This window comes from Schistocerca americana, chromosome 2 (assembly GCF_021461395.2).
Source record: "Schistocerca americana isolate TAMUIC-IGC-003095 chromosome 2, iqSchAmer2.1, whole genome shotgun sequence".
Classification (NCBI taxonomy): Eukaryota; Metazoa; Arthropoda; class Insecta; order Orthoptera; family Acrididae; genus Schistocerca; species Schistocerca americana.
In genome coordinates, this window is record NC_060120.1 from 1,015,898,903 (window position 1) to 1,015,921,326 (window position 22,424).

Sequence of the window (22,424 nt, forward strand, 5' to 3'; positions counted from 1 at the left end):
CTGGGGGAGGTTGATGGGAAAAAAATGAAGAGGCTGATGAGCAATTGCACCACAAACTGTTGACGAATTTATTGTTACCATCGCTGAGAATGCTGGATGCACTATGCGATCTTCAAGCAGTGCACGTGCTGTGTCATGATAGCTGACATGTCATCGTCCACTGTTCAAAAAGTGCTGGAAACAATTGTGAAATGATATCTCTAGTGTGGTTTCAGGATGTTGTGGATGCACGTGGTTGTCACAATGAGCAATGCTTGTTATCTGGAATGTAAACATGGTAGGCAGTTAAAAATTTTGCTATCTCTAGTGGAAATTAAAATGTGTTCCTTTCAATAGTTTATTTGTTATATTTTTTTACACATGTCCTCACAAATGTTTTCACAAATTTCACTGTTCTATGATCATTCATTTTTCACAGGTGTCCTCTCAAGTAGCAGTAGTTCAATTATAAACACACTGTAGTTGTGGAACTTACAACTAGAATTTCTCACATAATGGAGATATTAAAGACTGACTTATGCACAACAAGGAAAACAAAGATACTCCTGTCATATTTGTCAGAGTAAGTATTATTTCCTGACACAATGACATTCTGATTTTTATGTTACTGGTTGTTATCAACATGTTTATTTTGTTTATAATCCTAGAATTTCTGAATTTGGTCCATATGCTGGCACCTGCCAAGCTGAGAGGATGCGCAGCAGAGCAGCAACAGCACTTGTCTGATAAACTGTAAATTAATTCAGTCTTTGTTTTTTGTTCATGTACTTCTGCAAAGAAGTGAACTGTACATGTGTATTATACAGTGTAGACTAGTGGTTAGAAAATTAATCGTAGTTTTTGTTGTTGTGTAAGTCTTGACAATATCCTTGTGTAGGGCAGCTTCCTAGTGTAAATTTTCCCGTCGGCAGAAACTCTGTCACACCACTAAGTTCTAATTTTGTGATAGTAGACAGCACACAGTTTAAATCAGTGCATTCTAGTTTGAATGTTTGTCTCATGCAGTAACTTTTTGGCAAATAGGATTTATAATAACAGGTATCTGTAAATTCATAAACTTCAGTACAGAAATTTATTTCTGTTTAATAGCTGGTGGTCTCAAGAGTACAGTGAGAAATCTGCACAGCAGCTTTTAATGTTACTTTATTCTCCTTTGGTATATTTTCAAACTCAATAGCGCCATTTCAGACCTTATATCTATTTTATACACAGTAAGATACGGCTAGGGACAGTACTTGTTGTGAGTGGATACAACAAGGAGAGTTGGCTACTCTCTTATAAACAGTTGGAAGCTTCGTTGGCTGCAGTCGACAAGCTTATAGCTAATGCTCAAAGTTGTGATGACGTCGGGGCGTCAGTGACGAGACCTGCAACACCTTTGGTGCCACTGGAATCCCCTGGTGACCCGGACGTTGCTGCGTCTTCTGATACACAACATCTGACCGGTCCGCCCTCACTCCAGAGTGGGTGGCAGACAGTGGTGGGTTCGTGTGCCACTGGGTGGAAGACGAAAGAGGGAGCAGGCCATGTGGCTGACTCGCTGCGTCTTAGCAACAGGTAGGAGGTGCTACCCAGAGTTGTTGATAAATCCGAGCCAGCACAGGAAGCCTCTCCTCTTGGGCCAGCGGTTGATTTTCCTGCCAAGTCCGGACAAGTACAGAGGCTGGGTATGCTAGTCATTGGGAGCTACAATTTTAGGCAGGTGATGGAGCTCCTCAGGGAGATAGCAGGCAACGTGGGAAAGAATTCCAGTGTTCATTCGGTACATTTGCCGGGAGCTCTCATTCATAATGTACAGGCTATCGAGCGCACTGGGTGCAACCGGCCGCATGTGATGGCACATGTTTGCACGAATGACATTTGCCCCTTGGGTTCTGAGGCCATCCTCAGCTCCTTTCGGCAGCTGGCGGATTTGATGAAGGCAACTAGCAATGCACATAGGGTGCAGGCTAAGCTTTCTATTTGTAGCATCACATCCAGGGTTGATCACGGTCCTCTGGCTTGGAGCAGAGTTGAAGGTCTAACCCAGAGGCTCAGATGACTCTGCGACAGTATCGGATGCAAATTTCTTGACTTCCACTATCGGGTGCAGAATTGTAGGGTAGTCCTTAATAGGTCTGGCATGCACTACATGCAGAAAATGGCTACTAGGGTAACGGAGAACGATTGGAGTGCACATGGGGCTTTTTATAGGCTAGAGAACTCCTCCCTTGGGAGCAAAGACAATTTGCCTGTTAAATCAGCCATAGTGGCCTCAGAGAATCTTGGTCCTCGCAGATCAGAGGTAGAAAAGATTAATATGATTTTCAGTAAACTGCAGGAACATCCAAGGAAAGGTCCCAGAATTGGTATCACTTACTGAAGGTTATAAAGCACAGACAGTATTGGGAACAGAAAGCTGGTTGAAACCAGACGTCAATGACAACAAAATCCTAAGTTCAGATTGGAATGTTTATCGTAAGGATAGATTAGTCACCAATGGTGGCGGTGCGTTTATTGCAGTAAAAAATTCCATAAAATCTAGCGAGGTTATCATAGATTCCAGATGTGGATTAATCTGGGTGAAACTTAGTATCAAATAATGGTCAAAAATGATGATCAGATGCTTTTATAGACCACCTGGGTCAGGGTCTGTTATTATAGAGAGCTTCAGACAGAACTTGCAGAATATCATTAATAATTGTCCTAATAATGCCGTTGTAATAGGGGGCGACTTCAACTTACCAGGCATATATTGGGAGTATTATGCCATCAAAACTGGTGCCAGGGACAGGGAATCGTGTGGCTTAGTTCTGGATGTCTTGTCCGAAATTTACCTTGAGCAGATAGAGAAGAAAATCGAGAGGGTATGTCTTAGACCTCCTGGCAACAGACAGACCTGAGCTTATCGAATCAGTTAACATAGAGGAAGGTATCAGTGATCATAAGGCTGTAACAGTATCCATGACGACGGGTCCTACAAGGAGTGTTAAGAAAGGTACAAAGATATATTTGCTCAGCAAGGGTGACAGGATACAAATTTCAGAATATCTCAGCAGTCAGCATCAAGTATTTGGTGGTGAAGACGATGATGTGGAGAACAAATGGAAAAAATTCAAGGGCATCATTCAATATGCCCTAGACAAGTATGTTCCGAGTAAGGTTTTAAGGAATGGGAAAGATCCACCATGGTTTAATAGCCGTGTCAGAAAAGTGCTTCATCTCAGATTAAGGAGAAGTAAAAATCTAGCTGACAAACAAAAGCTGAACAAAGCAAAAATGAGCATAAGGAGAGCAATGAGAGAAGCGTTCAATGATTTTGAAAGTAAGACATTGTCACCCGACCTGAGTAAAAACCCTAAGAGATTTTGGTCATAAGTAGAACCAGTACGTGGATCAAAATCATCTATTCATTCTCTCAGTGATCACATCGGCACCGAAATGTAAGATAACAGAGAGAAGGCTGAAATATTGAATTTGGTCTTGCAAAGTTGTTTCACTGCGGAAGATTGTAACACCATCCCTCCTTCCAATCTCATACAAACTTCGAAATGGCATAGATTGAGATAACTGATAGCGAAATTGAAAAGCAGCTACAATCGCTTAGTAGTGGATAGGCTTCAGGACCAGATGAGATACCTGTAAGATTCTATAAAGATTACGTGAAAGAACTTGCTCCCCTTCAAGATCGCTTGAGCAGCAAAATGTACCTAATGACTGGAAAAAAGCACAGGCCATTCCTGTTTTTTTAAGAAAGGCCGTAAGATGGATCCACACAATTATAGACCTATATCATTGATGTTAATCTGTTGTAGAATTATGGAACATGTTTTATGCTCAAGAATTATGATGTTTTTGGAAAATGAACATCTTCTCTATAAAAATGAACATGGATTCTGCAAACAGAGATCTTGCGAAACTCAGCTCGCTCTGTTCCTCCATCAGATCCACAGCGCAGTGGACAACGGCACTCAGGTTGATGCTTGATTTCAGTAAGGCATTTGACATCATCCTGCATTGCCATTTAACGAAAAAAATATGAGCCTACAGAGTATCGGAGCAGACCTGCGATTGGATTCAAGACTTTCTTGCACACAGAACTCAACATGTCACTCTTAAAGGGACTAAATCAACAGATGTAAAGGTAATATCCAGAGAACCACAGGGAAGTGTGATACGACCGTTTCTGTTTACAATATATATAAATGATCTAGTAGAAAGCTTTGAATGCTCTTTGTGGCTATTCACTGATGATACAATTGTCCATACCAAAGTAGCAACGCCAGAAGATAGTCAGAATTTGCAGAACAACCTGCAGAGAATTGATGAACAGTGCAGACTCTGGCAGTTGACCCTGAACGTAAATAAATGTAACATACTGCGCATACATAGGAAAATAAATCCACTACTGTACAGCTACACTATTGATGACAAACAGCTGAAGACAGCATCTGCCATAAAATATCTAGGCGTAACTATCCAGAGCGACCTTAAATGGAATGACCATATAAAACAGAGTGTGGGAAAAGCAGACACCAGACTCAGATTCATTGGTAGAATCTTAAGGAAATGTAACTCATCCATGAAAGAAGTGGTTTATAAGGCACTTGTTTGCCCGATTCATGAGTATTGTTCACCTACCTGGGATCTCTATCAGGTAGGACTGATAGAGGAGTAGAGAAGATCCAACAAAGAGCAGCGCATTTTGTCACGGGATCATTTAGCTGGTGAGAGAGCATTATGGAGCTGCTCAACAAACTCCACTGGCAGATGTTACAAGAGAGGCGTTGTGCATCATGGAGTGATTTACTATAGAAATTTTGGGACAGCACATTTCAGGAGTGGTCGGACAACATATTACTTCCCCCCACATACATCTCACGTATTGACCATGTGGAGAAAATTCGAGAAATTACAGCCAATACAGAGGCTTACCGACAAACATTCTTCACAAGCACTATTCGCAATTGGAACAGGGTTGGAGGGATCAGATAGTTGTACCGAAAGTACCCTCTGCCAGACACCATTAGGCGGCTTGTGGAGTATGATGTAAATGTAGATGGAATTCTCTGCATTTTTTTTTTTTTCAGGAATTAAGGTTTTGCTAAGAAGCAGCATTCATTACTAGAGTCCCTGTGCTATTTGGTGTGAAATGTACAACAGTTTTTATGTAATATGGCATTTTAATCATGTGAAGATGTTCAGTATTATTGTATTTGTTAAAACAGTCATATTCATATTTTTACATCATCAGTTTCAACTGTATCAGGCAGTCATCTGCAGATCAATGTGTAGTATAGCAGATTTAGCCTTACTGAGGTCAACACAATGCCACTAGAAGACGTTAAGTCTATTATGCTGCATATTTGATCTGAAGGTGACTGATCAGTTGAAATGAGTAATAGAAAAATGTAAATACAACAGTGTATCATAAAAAAGACTGTTTTAACAAATGCAGCATTTTTTAATAAAAACTTAGTGCACACAAAAATGCAAAGAATTCCCTGGCCTGCATATATATCAAATTTAGAAATTCCAGGGATATAAAAAAATGAACAGATTGATAACAAATTTAATTTATTAATGAAGAGTACAATTTTACAAAGAAGACACTTTGAGAAGAGACAGTGATGTAATAAAACGGAAAGCTACAGCAAGAGGTGAAAATTATAGCTCAAATTCTTCTCTAACTTGTAGATCGATAAAATATTATATTTGCAGTGCTTGTTGTCAATCATTAATCTCCTTGTGTGAATAAGAGAGCCTTACAAAGAGGAGGTGGGGGTGGGGGTGGGGGTGGGGGTGGGGAGAGGAAGGGATATTTGGGGCAACTGTAGAGTGAATAGTGGAAAGAGTGTGGGAGGAGGAAGAATGAGTAGTGAGGAGGAAAAGAATGTAATGTGAGAGGAAGAGTACAGGAGTCAGCACAAAAAGAGAGATTGACTTCAAATTTAATGATGATATATTACAAAATAAAATAAATATTTCTCTTAATAAAAATGATGAGCAGCAAAGACCAACAACAAGCAGTAATAGTCCCAAGGAGAAAATACAATGGCTCAATTGTTCATATTTGTATAAATAACAATAAACAAACACTGTCCACGTTGCAATATCAAAAATATTATGAAAAGGGTAGATTGCTACTCCCTACACACTCTGCCAGGCAATGCTGACTTCTCTCTATCCATCTGCACCCTGCTATCCCTCCCCCTTCTCCACCCCACTCTGGATTGCTGCTTCCATTCAACACGACATAGCTGCATTTGTGCCACAGTGGCTGGAGACAGTGGTCATGTGTGCATGAGGTGTAATTGCTGGTGTAAAAGTGTGTGTGTGCGGTTTTCCCATTCCGAAGAAGGCTTTGGGCGAAAGCTCAATGTATAACAGTCTTTTTGTTGTGCCTATCCACAACTTTACGGTGAGTAGTTACCTATCCTTTTCATAATACAGTTGATAAACAAACACTCACAGTTTTGAAACTTCCTGGCAGATTAAAACTGTGTGCCCGACCGAGACTCGAACTCGGGACCTATGCCTTTCGAGGACAAGTGCTCTACCAACTGAGCTACGCAAGCACGACTCACGCCCCGTCCTCACAGCTTTACTTCTGCCAGTATCTCGTCTCCTACCTTCCAAACTTTACAGAAGCTCTCCTGCGATCCCTGTAGAACTAGCACTCCTGAAAGAAAGGAAGTTTGGAAGGTAGGAGACGAGATACTGGCAAAAGTGAAGCTGTGAGTACTGGGCGTGAGTCGTGCTTCGGTAGCTCAGATGGTAGAGCACTTGCCCGCGAAAGGCAAAGGTCCCGAGTTCGAGTCTCGGTCGGGCGCACAATTTTAATCTGCCAGTAAGTTTCATATCAGCGCACACTCCGCTGCAGATTGAAAATCTCATTCTGGACTCAAAGTTTTGTTGTTCTCCACTGAATGAACATAATGTACATGGACAGGGAACATATGGTACATGTCAGTATATAGGTCTTTAATACACATGGTTATAATGGCACCGGCTCCTGCAGCTGCTGTTCTCCCTTTCATTTCTGCCCAACAATGACCTCACTTTTAAAACTATATGCTGCAACTACAAAAGCAAAATAATGAAACTGAGAAAGAAATACCTGTGGGTGGTTTATTGGTTGGAGGCTTCACAAAGACATGTACCTCAGCTGACGATGACTGACCAGAGTTGTCAGTAACTTTTAGCACAAATGTATACATTCCTTCTTCTAAGTTTGAGAGCTGCAGGTAAGGTGTTCTTGTGTTCTATAGCAACAAAATAATAGTGGTTACCACAGCTATTTTATAATTACTCATATTATGTTACCAGTGACATATGTGAATGACATGCTGTTTAAATACTGAGGCCCAATTCCACGGTTAAAATAAAAAAGAAAAAAGAGAAAATGTAGTGGTCAAGAAGTCATTCAGTCATAAAAATTTTACATTGTTAAAAGCTCTAGATTAATAAAGTCTGTCATATTTCAAGCATCAACACACACACACACACAGGAACATGAACTTAATCACAAATATGGGATTAGAAAGAAGAATGAACAGGTTTATCAATATTATGATTTGTATACTAGGCTAGAAATTAGTCATATGGCGAATGTTATAATGAGCAACAGATTATAAAATGTATATTAATTTGTCTGCTAATCATCATTAGCAGCAACAGCAACACTTAAATCATGAATTAGGCAGCACTGTCTATTCTAATTCCTGCTAATTCCTGAGCTGACTTATACACCTCCTCCCATTTGGCCGATTCTTCATAACAGCATTTGGAATTCTGCAGAAATCCAAGTGCCATGACAGATCAATTTCATTATGTATTCAACTGTTGTCTTAACTTCTTGTAATATGGGTCTGCAGCCTTTTATTCTGCAGAATAAAAACTTCTACAGGCATGAGTGGAAAATAATGCCGTTGAAATTACTTTCTTACTTATTGTGCTAGATTTTCCAGAATAGTCAAGTGATTTTAGAGGCATAGCAAAAGAAAAAAAATGTACATTTCACAGCATTGCACAGTCAAGTTAAAACTCAGTTGCATAGTTTTACTCACAATTACTATTTTAGGAATTTACTTGGAATTTATGCCATTGAAATATTTCCAGCTCCATTTAACCTCATTCATAAACTTCTCATCACTTGTCCTTTCATCACTGGTGGAATTGCTATATTTATTTACCATATGGTAAAACATGTGGCTTTAGTGTACATAAAATTATGGATGCAAACCAATTATAATATTATTGTTAATATTGTATTAATATTGGTTCTTACTGGAAGTATTCTATAGTTTGTGTTATCTGGTTTTTAAACTTATTTTGTATATTTAAAAGTTATTCTTCATGACAAGATTTATGAATTGTAGTGTGTGTGTGTGTGTGTGTGTAAACTGATAATATTATAATGCTAAAGCTTAAGGCAGTAACAGAGTGGTAAGCATAAACTATCATGAAATAAAACTTTTGTTTGGACTACTATAAGATACATTTAGGTATATGATGACTGTTAACTTTCATGATATTAGTGTTTACTTACCAGAACTTAAGATTTTCTTGTACACTGTACAGACCAAATAGCATATACAAGTTATTCAGATGACACTGATGGTTGTGTTCTAGGGTCCTAAACTGCTCGGTCATTAGCTCTCTAAGTTACTTAGGTTGCATGTTTGACTTGAAATGCACACTGTACAGTGAAATAATGATGTACAGTAATTGGTCTGCATAACCGAACAAATCAACAGAAATATAATATACTAATTAAGAATCAATTTGTGGAAGGGGAAGGAAGGAGGGCAGAGCAAAGTGATTATGTTGCATAAAGCAATGGACTGAGAAAATCAACACACAGGTAGTGCTTAATAGTCAGTTCCATTTGCAGCTAATAAGCTGAACAGGCAACCTACATAATAGTAGACATGAAGTCCACCATAAAAGGGGATGAAAACAATGTAAAAATAGAGCACTGAGAAAAGTGGGAAGATTCTGATATCTGTCTCATGTTTACTCTTCCAGTTTTTTTTTTTTTTTTTTTTTTTTTTTTTTTTTTTTTTTTTTTTTTTTACTCCCATCAGCCTTCACAGTTGAGTGTGTAGCACATCTAATTAACATACGGAGGAATCAGTTCTGATTCTCAGTACTCATGGTGAATACATGGACAAGGAAAAAAAATTCCCGGATTTCCCAGTTAAAAATACACTTTCTGCCGGGTGAAAATACACTTTTTCTGTGTTAAGTGACAGTACGCTTTTCCTCGGAACTGTAAAACTTATCAATCCATTGAATCGTTACAGTTTTATACACTGGCGTAGAATTTCCCAGTGTTATACAAAAAGAAACTTAGGGGGAAAGAGAACACTTTGGAATATGCAGCAACTTGTACAACAACATGTATGCTGCACATTATTGTATTGCAAAAGTATAAATTCGAATTCCACCAAACACCACATGTTTCTTTCCAAAGCATTGAAATTGAGATTGCGATGTGCTTTTGTAAGTCAGTCATAGCTCATGTCACATGATCTTGCCAGCCGATAATGGCTGTCATTCAGAGCACAGGACAAGTGATGTAGTCGGCCAATAGCAACATCACTATTAAGTAGAATGACTAAACAAATAGGAAAAGTTAATGGTTTAAATTAATATACATAGTGTTGCTACAAGAAAAGAAAAGATTCCACATGTAATATTGGTTTTGAAGATTAATAAGCTGCGAGAGAATCTAAGCTTTCACATATAATGTTGATCTTTTTTGCGTGTGTTACACTTTAAGATACATCACACAAATGTGCCAGTAAAATTTTTAATAACGACATAAAGTGTCTGATCATCTGGGTTCGAAATTCTTCTAATGGTTGTCCTCAAAGAGTTGATTTTTAAATGAGAGTCAAACTCTCTGTGATTTAAGAAATCCATCGTACATTCACGCACATAGTTCATTTTCATAAAAGGAAATTTACTTTGAAAGTAACACTTTTCAAACCACCATTCGCAATATTTTCCCGCGACCTGTGAGAAATAGGTTCATTTCAGCAGCGTCAGAGAGCACTGTATAACAGGTGTCACCGCGCTTAAGCAGCTATGACGATGCAGGAAGCCTGTATGTTCGTACATGTAAAACATTAAAAGATCTTACATTATATCATAAAAGAAACAAGACATCAGAGAATACACAGTGAGCACCGGAATTTCATGAACCATATTAAAATGCATATTTTGGCTTCAAGTGCACATTTGCATGTCCAGATTCCCAATGAAGTAGCCCTCGAGCTGATATTAGGCCTTTCAGTGTGGTGTTCGGGATGTAAATTTTCTTTGAGTATCAGTACTGTATTATCTCATGTTTGGTTCTTTATTATGGAATAATGCCATACACGCTAGAAGATGAAAATGTGCACTAGAAATGCAGTGAACAGTTGAAAGTAGTGAGTAGTGTGGAACTAAACACTTTGTTTCACATAAGTGGACTGCCTCAGCAGAAAAGAGTACTAAAAGCCAAATTTCTTTAGCAAACCGACAAAAATAACTTCATCGTTCTGCAAGGTGATTAATGCTTGACTGTCAGAAAGGTGGGAATAAAATAAAATCTGAAACTAATAACTTATTTTAGCCTTCCATAATTACGTGACTGTATTTTAATTCACTTGATAGCTCCTGGCCACAGAAATCCGTTTTGTTTTCATTTGACGTGAGAGCAATAAATGAAAATGAAACAGCAAAATCACTTAATGTAAACACCGGTGATGTGGAGACTACCCACCTCCCCACTACAACTCAGAATGCTCTGTGTATCAGTTCTGGATACGATATTTCCAAACTGGGGCAATACTAAATAGTGGTGCCTCCCCTTCCTTCAGTGTTTGAGATAGGATGCCAAAAATTAAATCATTTTGTAGCACAAATCTTTCTGAAGAGTCTGATACATAAAACATATGTCTTCGAGGAAATATAAGACATGTTATTTGGTCTTAAGTGTGCCAAACTGCAGTGCCACACCTCTTCACACAGCATTCTTCTATCGCACGTCACTGTACTTGGCTCTGTGGAATTTAAACGTGCATATTTTGTAATGGATGCCATCAAATGATATTCAGAATAGTGAAAATTAAAATGCCCTGTGGTGCCTGTCCTGCCCCCAGTCAGCTGGCAGTGCAGCCTGGCCCTATTTCTTCTCCTTCTTTTTTTTAATAAATAAAAAATAAAAAAAAGAGAAAGAAAAAAAAGCTTGCTCGCCATTAATACTGGATGGGATTATTTGTAACCAGGAGAACAACAACGCTTCAGAAAATTTGCACTCTTTATTGCCTATTAGTTAATAACTTGCTGTTTTGTGTGGCACAAAATTAAATATAGGATACATAAAACCAGTAAAGACAAGAGACAAGCAAGACAGTACACATTTCTTCAATCCTTAAGTCCTAGCATTTTTTTCTCTCTAATCTTGCAACAGCTTTACATGGCGTGCTTTCCTCTCTGGAAAAGAATCTATTACCTTATCAAAGTTTGTCAAATGTTTTGCTACATGAAAAAACGAAATGTCGTCTGATACTGAAAAAGCTGTTAATACAAATAGTACCCAAGACTGGTGTGGTTTCTTGAGCTGATTTCGTGTATTTTGTCACTGTCTGCTAGATAAAATGAAATATGCTTGCCTAATACTGCAGTGATTGTAATACAAACCAAATAAACGAGATTGTTTTGGAACAAATGGTCATTTTTATGACACGACAGAATATAATTCACGAAATACCAATATCATATGCCTATTAGGCCTACTACAAGCAAAAAGCTTTATGTAAGAAAATAGTTTCCCATTTCATTTATATGCTCCAGCTTCTCAAGCATGAGATCGAAAAGTAGTAGTACGAAATTTTTATATAAATTTAAAATCTTCACATTCTTCTACAACCATTTCTTCTCCTTCCTTGTCCTAACAAACAATCTTGCCAGCACTAATTCTGTAACTATTCCTGCCAGTGTCAAAACTTATTCTCCGGTTAATGTCACTAAGTCCGCCACCATCACCGGTTTAGTTATCCTGCATTTATTCTCTGGTCAGGTGTTATTACCTGTTCATACAACTCGTTTTCTGCACTACTCCCAGAATAGAACTTAAACGCCTGCTATCCGGTTATTGTACATCTGGCCCTTACTGGTGTAGCGGTCTGGCCAAAAACTTTCTGTCAAAATGTCATTTTTTGGGGTACACTGAGAAGATAAGACGTAATCTTTCTTACCTGTTATTTCTGTTAGTCATTTTTTCCTTCTCTGGTAGTTTGAATCTATGGCTTTCACTAGTAATTATAACAACAGTGATCATTCGCAAGCCCAGTCAACCACATAAACATGCAGCGATTGGCATTCTGCTAAGCTCGTATAGCCCCATCCCCTTTTGTCTGCAGGAAAGTTTATTTCTAGAGGCAACAGGGATTCCCCTGGCAGAGACATCACCTACACTACGCATGCATTCAAAAATCAACTTATGATTCATTCAGAAATCAACTTAGAATGTGTTCAAAAATGTTCAAAAACCAACAGGGATGCATTTCAAAATTGTATGAGTAATCGATGCCAATGTGCACTGGACGCTATGAGCTTTGTAAAACAAGGTTTTTTCCCTCAAGAATATGAATTTGGTGAATCCCCCCCCCCCCCCCCCCCACTGATATTGCAGCCTGGGACAGATACACTCGTTTTCCCCCCACCCCCTAGATCTGGGCCTGTTGCACACGCTTCAATCTGGCAGCTTGGGCGTGCCAGTAAAATGTTTCAGGGTAGCATCTGACTGCTTGCTGCTATTGCTTATGCAGCTAACAGCCACACTTCTGTAGCCAGGAACGGGAGAAGGTACTACTCATACGCAATTCAACTGCGCATGTGCTTGAGCCTGCTCGCAACTGCTCAAATGAATCTAATGAAACAGTTGTGAAGCCACACTCATCAGAGGCAATTTGTTGTTTTAAGTTTCATTTTCTTTTTTTTCTCTCATTAATGTTTTATTGCTGCAGTACTATTCAGTATTAATGGGATACGTTAAAATCCTCTGTTAGAATGTTGGTTCTTACCAGCCAAAATTACAAAAATCTAACTGAAAACCAAAACAATGAAAAATTCCCAGAATTATAATAATTCCCGGGTTTTTCCCCCTTTTCTCCCGGATGGAAAAACTCTGGGTTTTTCCTGGATCTCCCGGGTCGTATACACCCTGGTACAGCATGGGTTTTCTCCTTGTTAGTGCAAAAATGTAATTAACACGGCCTTTTCAGTACCACTGAGAAGTTGCTTGAAGAAAAAGAAGGGGGCTCAAGTTTCTAAAGTTGCAGTTAATGGTGCCTACAAATTTTATGTACAATGAAGAAGCATCTGCCACTTGTCACACCAGTGTCATACAGGATGATAGTGTCAGTTAGTTTAGATTACACTCCCTACCCTTTTGCTGCTATAGAAACTTCTCTTTTCAGATGCTCACATGATTGTGAGGACAGGTATCTTAGCTATTTCCTTGGTATCAGTAGTCATTATGTGCTGAAAGTGATTAAACGTGTCTTCAAATTCCCATAAAAAAGCTGTGTTAAAAAGCAATTATATTTCTGTCTGTTGGCTTCATCTTCTTCATTTAGAAAGTATCAAGAGTAAATGGAGTTCACTAACCTGCATATCCACAGCCTTATTTTGATCAGTGGGACTCTTTGTCCACTCCCAACTTGCAATCCCCCGGTCATCAGTACTCAGGTTCCCATTCAAAGTGAGGTTGTTATGTGGGAGATAGATTATTATATCCTGACCAGCATTTGCCTCTGGTGGATAATCAGTTACTTTCAAAACTGTTATATTTGCTGTGGTTGAATTCACTGCATGGTCAGAGTCCTCAACAGTCAACCTGTTGTAAAAGTTTTACCTGGTTATGTTATTTGAGCACTCACACATCAAGGTTAACAATATTAAAACACAATATCACATTCTTTTGTAAAAAGTTTCATACGAAAATGTCGTCATATGTGTCCAAAATGTACTTTTTATTTGTTAGTGTTGTTGGAATAAAGAAATTCATAAAATACAAATAATGAAAGTTCAAGCAATGTACTTACCAAAAAACTGGAAAAACAGTAGATAATGATAACGAAAAGAATAGAAGTTCACAAGGTCTGAGAGCTGTTTTATCTACCAGAAAGATGAGAAAACCCTCCCTTATTGCTTCACACATTCTTTGGGAAGCCCTTGTTCTGAATAACTCATCTATCCTGCACAACTGGCATAACTCTTTTCCTTCACATCTACTCTTATTTTGTATGAATAGTTATCCCTGAACAACAGAAATTTCAGTACTTTTTGTGTCACCGTCCACTGCATTTTCACATTTTCTCTTGGCGTGTGCAGATTTCTGTTTCAGATAAAGTTACGATAATATGCACACTGCAATGAAAAAACTGTAGCACGATTGGACCAGAAACTTTGGTGCTATTTCACAACTGATAGGTAAGAAACAAAGCAGTAAACAACAAGGGGAGGTGGGGAGGGGAGACTTTGTTCCGTGCTCTGTGTATAACAGCCAGCAAAGACCAATGCCTATGTTTACAAGTAAATCCTAGTTAACACAGCTGAAAGTGGAAGAGGAATTAAATTTCTGAAAAATAAAGAGTGTGAAAAGCTTTTCAACTCCACGTTAGAAAGAACTACCAAAGTCATCTCATCAGGAGTAACCTGAAAGCAAACTCTGAGGTAAAAAAACCTCATTTGTATTCACTGGCTGGACAGTGTGATACCAATAAACCTACTTAAAAGTCAGGCAATGGAGAGCACAATTAATCTAAATTGCTTCAAGGGAACAAACTCTTGTTAAGTTTAATGAAGCATTAAGAAAAACTGGATCTTCTCAGAACATCAAGAAAGATGATAGCTGAAAGAACTTTCTGAATGAGAACCATAAATACAAAGACAATGACAAAGACTATAAGGCTTAAGTAGATCTGAAATGAGATGGAGGAAAAAGAAATTGGGTAGAAGTCTTGCAACAGACAAGGATGAAGAACCAGTGGGCTCAGCGCGCACACACACACACACACACACACACACACACACACAAACACACACACACACAAACAAACTTGCAGGTTTTAGTACAGGGTTCGTGGGAAACCAAAGAGACAAGTTTGCCAATAGTTCATAAGGTATATGAATGCTGAATTTCCATACGGAATATGAAGAATACAACAGCACATGAAAATGAGTCAACACTATTAAAAAGAAAAGGAAACGTCAAATAAGGCACAGGTAAGTTCAGGTAGGAGTAAGATGATACATTGAGAAGCTTAGACATGTACAACGCAAACTGGCACAGAAAAATGACATTACCGAATAGGGAAAAAATGGACAGCGTACCGAAGGCCAGACAAAATGGCAAAAGATAAAGTGAGCTATGCTTTGAGCACAATGTGAATGATAGTGAATGAGCTCAAGTATCACCACTGAGGAATTGTAGATCAGCCAGATAGAAATCAACTGGATTTGTGTTACACAGATCACAAACTTTAAGGCTAAGAATGATATGGTAACCAAGTTAGAGCACTGCTTTTGTTTTCTTCTTTAGACTTGAAACATTTTCCATATTTTAATCCTCTGTCTTTCAACAACTATGAAATTCCAGGTCAGGTTTAGTCTGAAATTTTCTATGTATAAATCCATAATACAAGTACACTAACATTATTTTTCCAATATTGGAGCCACAACTGTCAGCTAAAATACTAACTGGATCTCAAATAATGTAGAGATTTGGCAGCATTGGCCTTTTTTAATACAGGAAGAGCAATGATAGACTGTTTCTTGAGGTTAATATTGATCCCCCCATGAACCACGGACCTTGCCGTTGATGGGGAGGCTTGTATGCCTCAGGGATACAGATGGCCGTACCGTAGGTGCAACCACAACAGAGAGGTATCTGTTGAGAGGCCAGGCAAACGTGTGGTTCCTGAAGAGGGGCAGCAGCCTTTTCAGTAGTTGCAAGGGCAACAGTCTGGATGATTGACTGATCTGGCCTTAGACTCTAACCAAAATGGCCTTGCTGTGCTGGTACTGCGAACGGCTGAAAGAAAGGGGAAACTACAGCCGTAATTTTTCCCAAGGGCATGCAGCTTTATTGTATGGTTAAATGGTGATGGCGTCCTCTTGGGTAAAATATTCCGGAGATAAAATAGTGCCCCATTCAGATCTCCGGCCGGAGACTACTCAAGAGGACATCGTTATCAGAAGAAAGAAAACTGGCTTTCTACGGATCGGAGTGTGGAATGTCAGAGCCCTTAATCGGGCAGGTAGATTAGAAAATTTAAAAAGGGAAATGGACAGGTTAAATTTAGATATAGTGGGAATTAGTGAAGTTCGGTGGCAGGAGGAACAAGACTTCTGGTCAGGTGAATACAGGGTTATAAATACAAAATCAAATAGGGGTAATGCAGGAGTAGGTTTAATAATGAATAAAAAAAAACAGGAGTGCAGGTAAGCTACTACAAACAGCATAGTGAACACATTTTGTGGCCAAGATAGACACGAAGTCCATGCCTACTACAGTAGTACAAGTTTATATGCCAACTAGCTCTGCAGATGATGATGAAATTATGATGAGATAAAAGAAATTATTCAGGTAGTAAAGGGAGGCGAAAATTTAATAGTCATGGGTAGCTGGAATTCGAGAGTAGGAAACGTAGTAGGTGAATATGGATTGGGGGGAAGAAATGAAAGAGGAAGCCGTCTGGTAGAATTTTGCACAGAGCATAACTTAATCATAGCTAACACTTGGTTCACGAATCATAAAAGAGGGTTATATACATGGAAGAATCCTGGAGATACTAGAAGGTATCAGATAGATTATATAATGGTAAGACAGAGATTTAGGAACCAGGTTTTAAATTGTAAGACATTTCCAGGGGCAGATGTGGACTCTGACCACAATCTATTGGTTATGAACAGTAGATTAAAACTGAAGAAACTGCAAAAAGGTGGGAATTTAAGGAGATGGGACCTGGATAAACTGAAAGAACCAGAGGTTGTACAGAGTTTCAGAGAGAGCATAAGGGAACAATTGACAGGAATGGGGGAAAGAAATACAGTAGAAGAAGAATGGGAAGCTTTCAGAGATGAAGTAGTGAAGGCAGCAGAGGATCAAGTAGGTAAAAAGACTAGGGCTAGTAGAAATCCTTGGGTAACAGAAGAAATATTGAATTTAACTGATGAAAGGAGAAAATATGAAGATGCAGTAAATGAGATCGACAGGAAGTGCAAAATGGATAAGCAGGGATGGCTAGAGGACAAATGTAAGGATGTAGAGGCTTATCTCACTAGGGCCAAGATGCAGCCTACAGGAAAATTAAAGAGACCTTTGGAGAAAACAGAACCACTTGTATGAATATCAAGAGCTCAGATGGAAACCCAGTTCTAAGCAAAGAAGAGAAAGCAGAAAGGTGGAAGGAGTATGTAGAGGGTCTATACAAGGGCGATTTACTTGAGGACAATGTTATGGAAATGGAAGAGGATGTAGATGAAGATGAAATTGGAGATACGATACTGCGTGAAGAGTTTGACAGAGCACTGAAAGACCTCAGTTGAAACAAGGTCCCGGGAGTAGACAATGTTCCATTGGAACTACTGACGGCCTTGGGAGAACCAGTCCTGACAAAACTCTACCATCTGGTGAGCAAGATGTATGAGACAGGCGAAATACCCTCAGACTTCAAGAAGAATATAATAATTCCAATCCCAAAGAAAGTAGGTGTAGACAGATGTGAAAATTACCGTACTATCAGTTTAATAAGTCACAGCTGCAAAATACTAACGCGAATTCTTTACAGACGAATGGAAAAACTGGTAGAAGCCGACCTCGGGGATGATCAGTTTGGATTCCGTAGAAATGTCGGAACACGTGAGGCAATACTGACCCTATGGCTTGTATTAGAAAATAGATTAAGGAAAGGCAAACCTACATTTCTAGCATTTGTAGACTTAGAGAAAGCTTTTGACAATGTTGACTGGAATACTCTTTCAAATTCTAAAGGTGGCAGGGATAAAATACAGGGAGGGAAAGGCTATTTACAATTTGTACAGAAATCAGATGGCAGTTAAGAGTCGAGGGGCATGAAAGGGAAGTAGCGGTTGGGAAGGGAGTGAGACAGGGTTGTAGCCTCTCCCCGATGTTATTCAATCTGTTTATTGAGCAAGCAGTAAAGGAAACAAAAGAAAAATTCGGAGTAGGTATTAAAATCCATGGAGAAGAAATAAAAACTTTGAGGTTCGCCGATGACACTGTAATTCTGTCAGAGACAGCAAAGGACTTGGAAGAGCAGTTGAACGGAATGGATAGTGTCTTGAAGGTAGGATATAAGATGAACATCAACAAAAGCAAAACGAGAATAATGAAATGTAGTCAAATTAAGTCAGGTAATGCTGAGGGAATTAGATTAGGAAATGAGACACTTAAAGTAGTAAAGGAGTTTTGCTATTTGGGGAGCAAAATAACTGATGATGGTCGAAGTAGAGAGGATATAAAACGTAGACTGGCAATGGCAAGGAAAGCCTTTCTGAAGAAGAGATATTTGTTAACATTGAGTATAGATTTAAGTGTCAGGAAGACATTTCTGAAAGTATTTGATTGGAGTGTAACCATGTATGGAAGTGAAACATGGACGATAAATAGTTTGGACAAGAAGAGAATAGAAGCTTTCGAAATGTGGTGCTACAGAAGAAGGATGAATATTAGATGGATAGATCACATAACTAATGAGGGTGTATTGAATAGAATTGGGGAGAAGAGAAGTTTGTGCCACAACTTGACTAGAAGAAGGGATTAGTTGGTAGGACATGTTCTGAGGCATCAAGGGATCACCAATTTAGTATTGGAGGGCAGCATGGAGCGTAAAAATCGTAGAGGGAGACCAAGAGATGAATACAATAAGCAGATTCAGGAGGACGTATGTTGCAGTAGGTACTGGGAGATGAAGAAGCTTGCACAGATTAGAGAAGCATGGAGAGCTACATCAAATCAGTCTCAGGACTGAAGACCACAACAACAACAACAACAACATTGTCAATGATATTTTTATGTAAGGAGTTAAGGTATGGCACTTTTCATATTTTGGTTTATTTTTCCTTGATATTTCTATATTTTTGCTATAGGTCAGGCATTCTTTACAGCATATGCTGATCTAATATATTGGTAACAAGGAAGTCATCTGTGATAATCTTGAAATGGTATTATATCCTAACAGCTTATTGGCTACTTTCATGTCATCGCATAACCAGAATTTTGTCTGTCCACCCCATCTTTTAGATGCTTCTACTACCTATACCTTAACAGACGTAAGTTGTCACTGTGACTGAATATTGGTGTATTTACAAATTTCATCATTTTGATTTCGTATTACATTCATACAGTGAGAATATTTTTCTCCCTGGGCACCACACTCATGAGTGTGTTTCAAAGGAAAATTGATACTAATTTTGGTATAAGAAAAAGGCCAATTCATTGCCACAGTATCATTCACAGTACAGTTTAGTTTCAAAAGACATTACAGTAATTCACCAGCAGTTTTGTAAAACAATAATAATAAAAACTGTAGACTTCTTAGGGCAACAGTCAGCTGCTTCGTTGCTGGTAACAGCTGCTGAAAGTCGTAGTGGAGATTAATTGGAGCTGCAATACAAACTAGTCAAAATTTGCCAGAGTTGCACTGAAATTTGAATTTGAACCATGGAAATTTTTAAATGAATGATTGTAAGATTCTTTCGCTGAGAATGACATGCACTGTTTCACAATGAAAATAAGGAAAAATATGATATATACTTAATGATACAGACACATTTTGTCTTATTGGAATGATAACCTTCAGCTGTTCAGCACGTGCATATGGAAACAGAGTATATTTTTCTATCACAATACTCTGCTACTGAACAAGATTTCAATTTATAGAATGGAGAAGAAAGCATTTTTCGCAACACTCAACTTTTCACAAATGGGATCTTGGCACCCCATGTATGTTTGGTTTTTGGTAAAATGGAAGGAAGATTAGTGTCTGACATCCCATCAACAATGAGATCATTAGGCACGGAGCACACATTTGGATTAGGGAAGGATGGAGAAAGAAATTGGCAATGCTCTTTCACAGGAACCATCCAGGCATTTGTCTTAAGCAATTTAAGGAAATCATGGAAAACCTAAATCTGGATAGCTGGATGGGGATTAGAGCCGTTGTCCTCCCAAATGTGAGTCCAGTGTGCTAACCTGCGTGTCACCCTGCTCAGTTGGTTCTTGGTGACCCATGAATTTTTGGTGTTTGGTTTTCACCTCTTGTCTGGTCTGACTCTTGATCTCTTGTGTTTTCCTATCTTTTTTTTCCTCACTGTCATATTCTTCATACTTTTATTGTTTGCTTAATGCGACTTTTTGTGTTGTGTCCATCATTTCATTTATCACTTCTCTGTTTTCATTTCTGTGCTCTAAATTATGTATTTTTTTTCTATTTTTACTTAAAATATCCCCTTTCCCAATTTCAGATTTACAAAACAATCATTTCAGCTGCAGCATTCCTCTAACTTCTTACTTCTCAGAATCTCATTTGCTGACCTGAACTATTAATTTTTATTCCATCCTAACTTGGTGTCGGCCATCTTGACGTGGCAAACACAGTGTCTTCATGAAAATAAGATCTTGTTTCCTCACTCATCTTAAAAATATGAGAGAAGGAACTTCTCAGTCTTGAAACCTTAGATATTTCTGTCTTTTACAAGTGCCTGCTGGTTGCTGGTTTGGTGAACACATATTTCTATCCAATTTTCCATAACTGAACCTTTGATTTCTGAACATATATTTTTCTCTATCTATACACATATTTCAAGATGACGTGCATGACCTCACAAGTCAGTAATTTAATTTAACTACATACATAAAGCACAACGTACGTGTGTATGTCCAGGATTGATTTCAATCAAATCTGGCACAGAAACAGCAGACCTCATGAGTATCAGCACTGTGGGGCTTAATTGCCTCCTAGCTCCAATAGAAGTGGAGATACCATCATGTTTTTACCAGCCCCTGGCCTATAGGCTGCCCTTCATTGACAGGCATATTATGTGTGAAAAGTATCAGCCTGCCAAATCAACTGGCTTTGCAGGGCAGCCTTCATGTCAGGGACAAAAAACAGTTTTCCAGGCCCAGATATGTAAGCTGCGCTGCATGACCGGAGTGTTGTGTTGGGTTGGAATATCATTGGCCGGCTTTAGTGACCTGCTTTGTATGGTTGCCTGTATATGAGAAGCAAATAAATGATTTTCAAGCCCATAAAGTGTAGCCTGTCCTGCATGACAGGTGTGTTGTGGGAGTATTATTAGCCTGTTTTACGGAACTGTATTGCAGAGGCTATACACCCCAATGAGCATGGCTGGGGACTGGTTGAGATGAATAGAGGAGGGGATGGATAGAGTGAAGGAAAGGAGGAAATGAACAGAGAGTGCAGGTGGGAGAGATGCATGAGGCAGGTGGAAGGTGTAGGTATGAGGGTAGTGTGGAGGTGGGAGAGGAAGATGGAGAGGCAGAGATTGCATGAGGAAGGGGCAGGAGGGGGGGGGGGGGGGGGGGGAGAGGATGAGGAGGAAGAGGAGGAGGAGATGATGTTCAGAGGAACAGGGGAGGAATATATGGTCAGAGAGAGGGGATGGAGGAAATGGACAAAAAGAGAGTGAGGAAGAGATGGAGAGACAGAGGGAGTAGGGAGGAGGAGATAAAGGTGGGAGAATGAGGTGGTCAGACAGAGGGAGAATGAGGTGGACACAGAGGGGGGAAGAGGTGGACAAATATGTGTTCAATGTATGTGTCGAATGCATATGTTGTTAAAGTCCCAGGGAAAAGACTATTTTACTATACTTCATTTCATGGAATCAGAGGTTTGCCATTTACTTGTGTCTTCAGAAATACCCTTTTAGCATCAGCGACTTACTTAAATGTGTAGTTTCCTGGAAGAACAAGATTATCCAGTTGTAGTGTAGGTGTGTCCACAAGGTGCGGTTGGTAGCCAATTGGGCCTTGCTGCAGTTCCCAGTGCCAGCCAATGATCTGGTCATCATCCTTGCTCATTGAACCATCCAACACTGCACCTGTGTTAGGCAACTTCACAGTCTGGGATGGAGGAGTAATTATTGCTGCAGGAGGTTGATTTATTCGTTTTGCTGTAACATGAAAAATAAATAAATTTAGTAACACAGAATGTTGTACACGACAACAATACAATTTTATCATATAGACTACCTTTTGTGTGTTGAATAGAGGTATATCAAAATGAAATGTTATGAATGGATGAACACCAAGTTCTAACTAGGAAGAGGAGCTGTATATTCCAAGTGATTCTACACATAAGACAACACAAAAATTACAACTTGCTGTTTCCAATATAGAG

At 39.0% G+C, this 22,424-nt stretch overlaps 1 protein-coding gene across 2 annotated transcripts in view; it reads right to left on the reverse strand.

Moving 5' to 3' along the window:
- The window catches only part of LOC124596369 (dyslexia-associated protein KIAA0319-like protein), a 147,585-nt gene that overhangs the window by 40,867 nt on the left and 84,294 nt on the right, over positions 1–22,424 (reverse strand). For both annotated transcript variants that reach the window (XM_047135480.1, XM_047135479.1), the window contains exons 8-10: positions 21,969–22,197; positions 13,645–13,873; positions 7,100–7,244 (exon numbers count right to left, since the gene is read on the reverse strand). In XM_047135480.1, the coding sequence (XP_046991436.1) occupies positions 7,100–7,244; positions 13,645–13,873; positions 21,969–22,197 (603 nt within the window). The remainder of the gene's footprint in view (positions 1–7,099; positions 7,245–13,644; positions 13,874–21,968; positions 22,198–22,424) is intronic.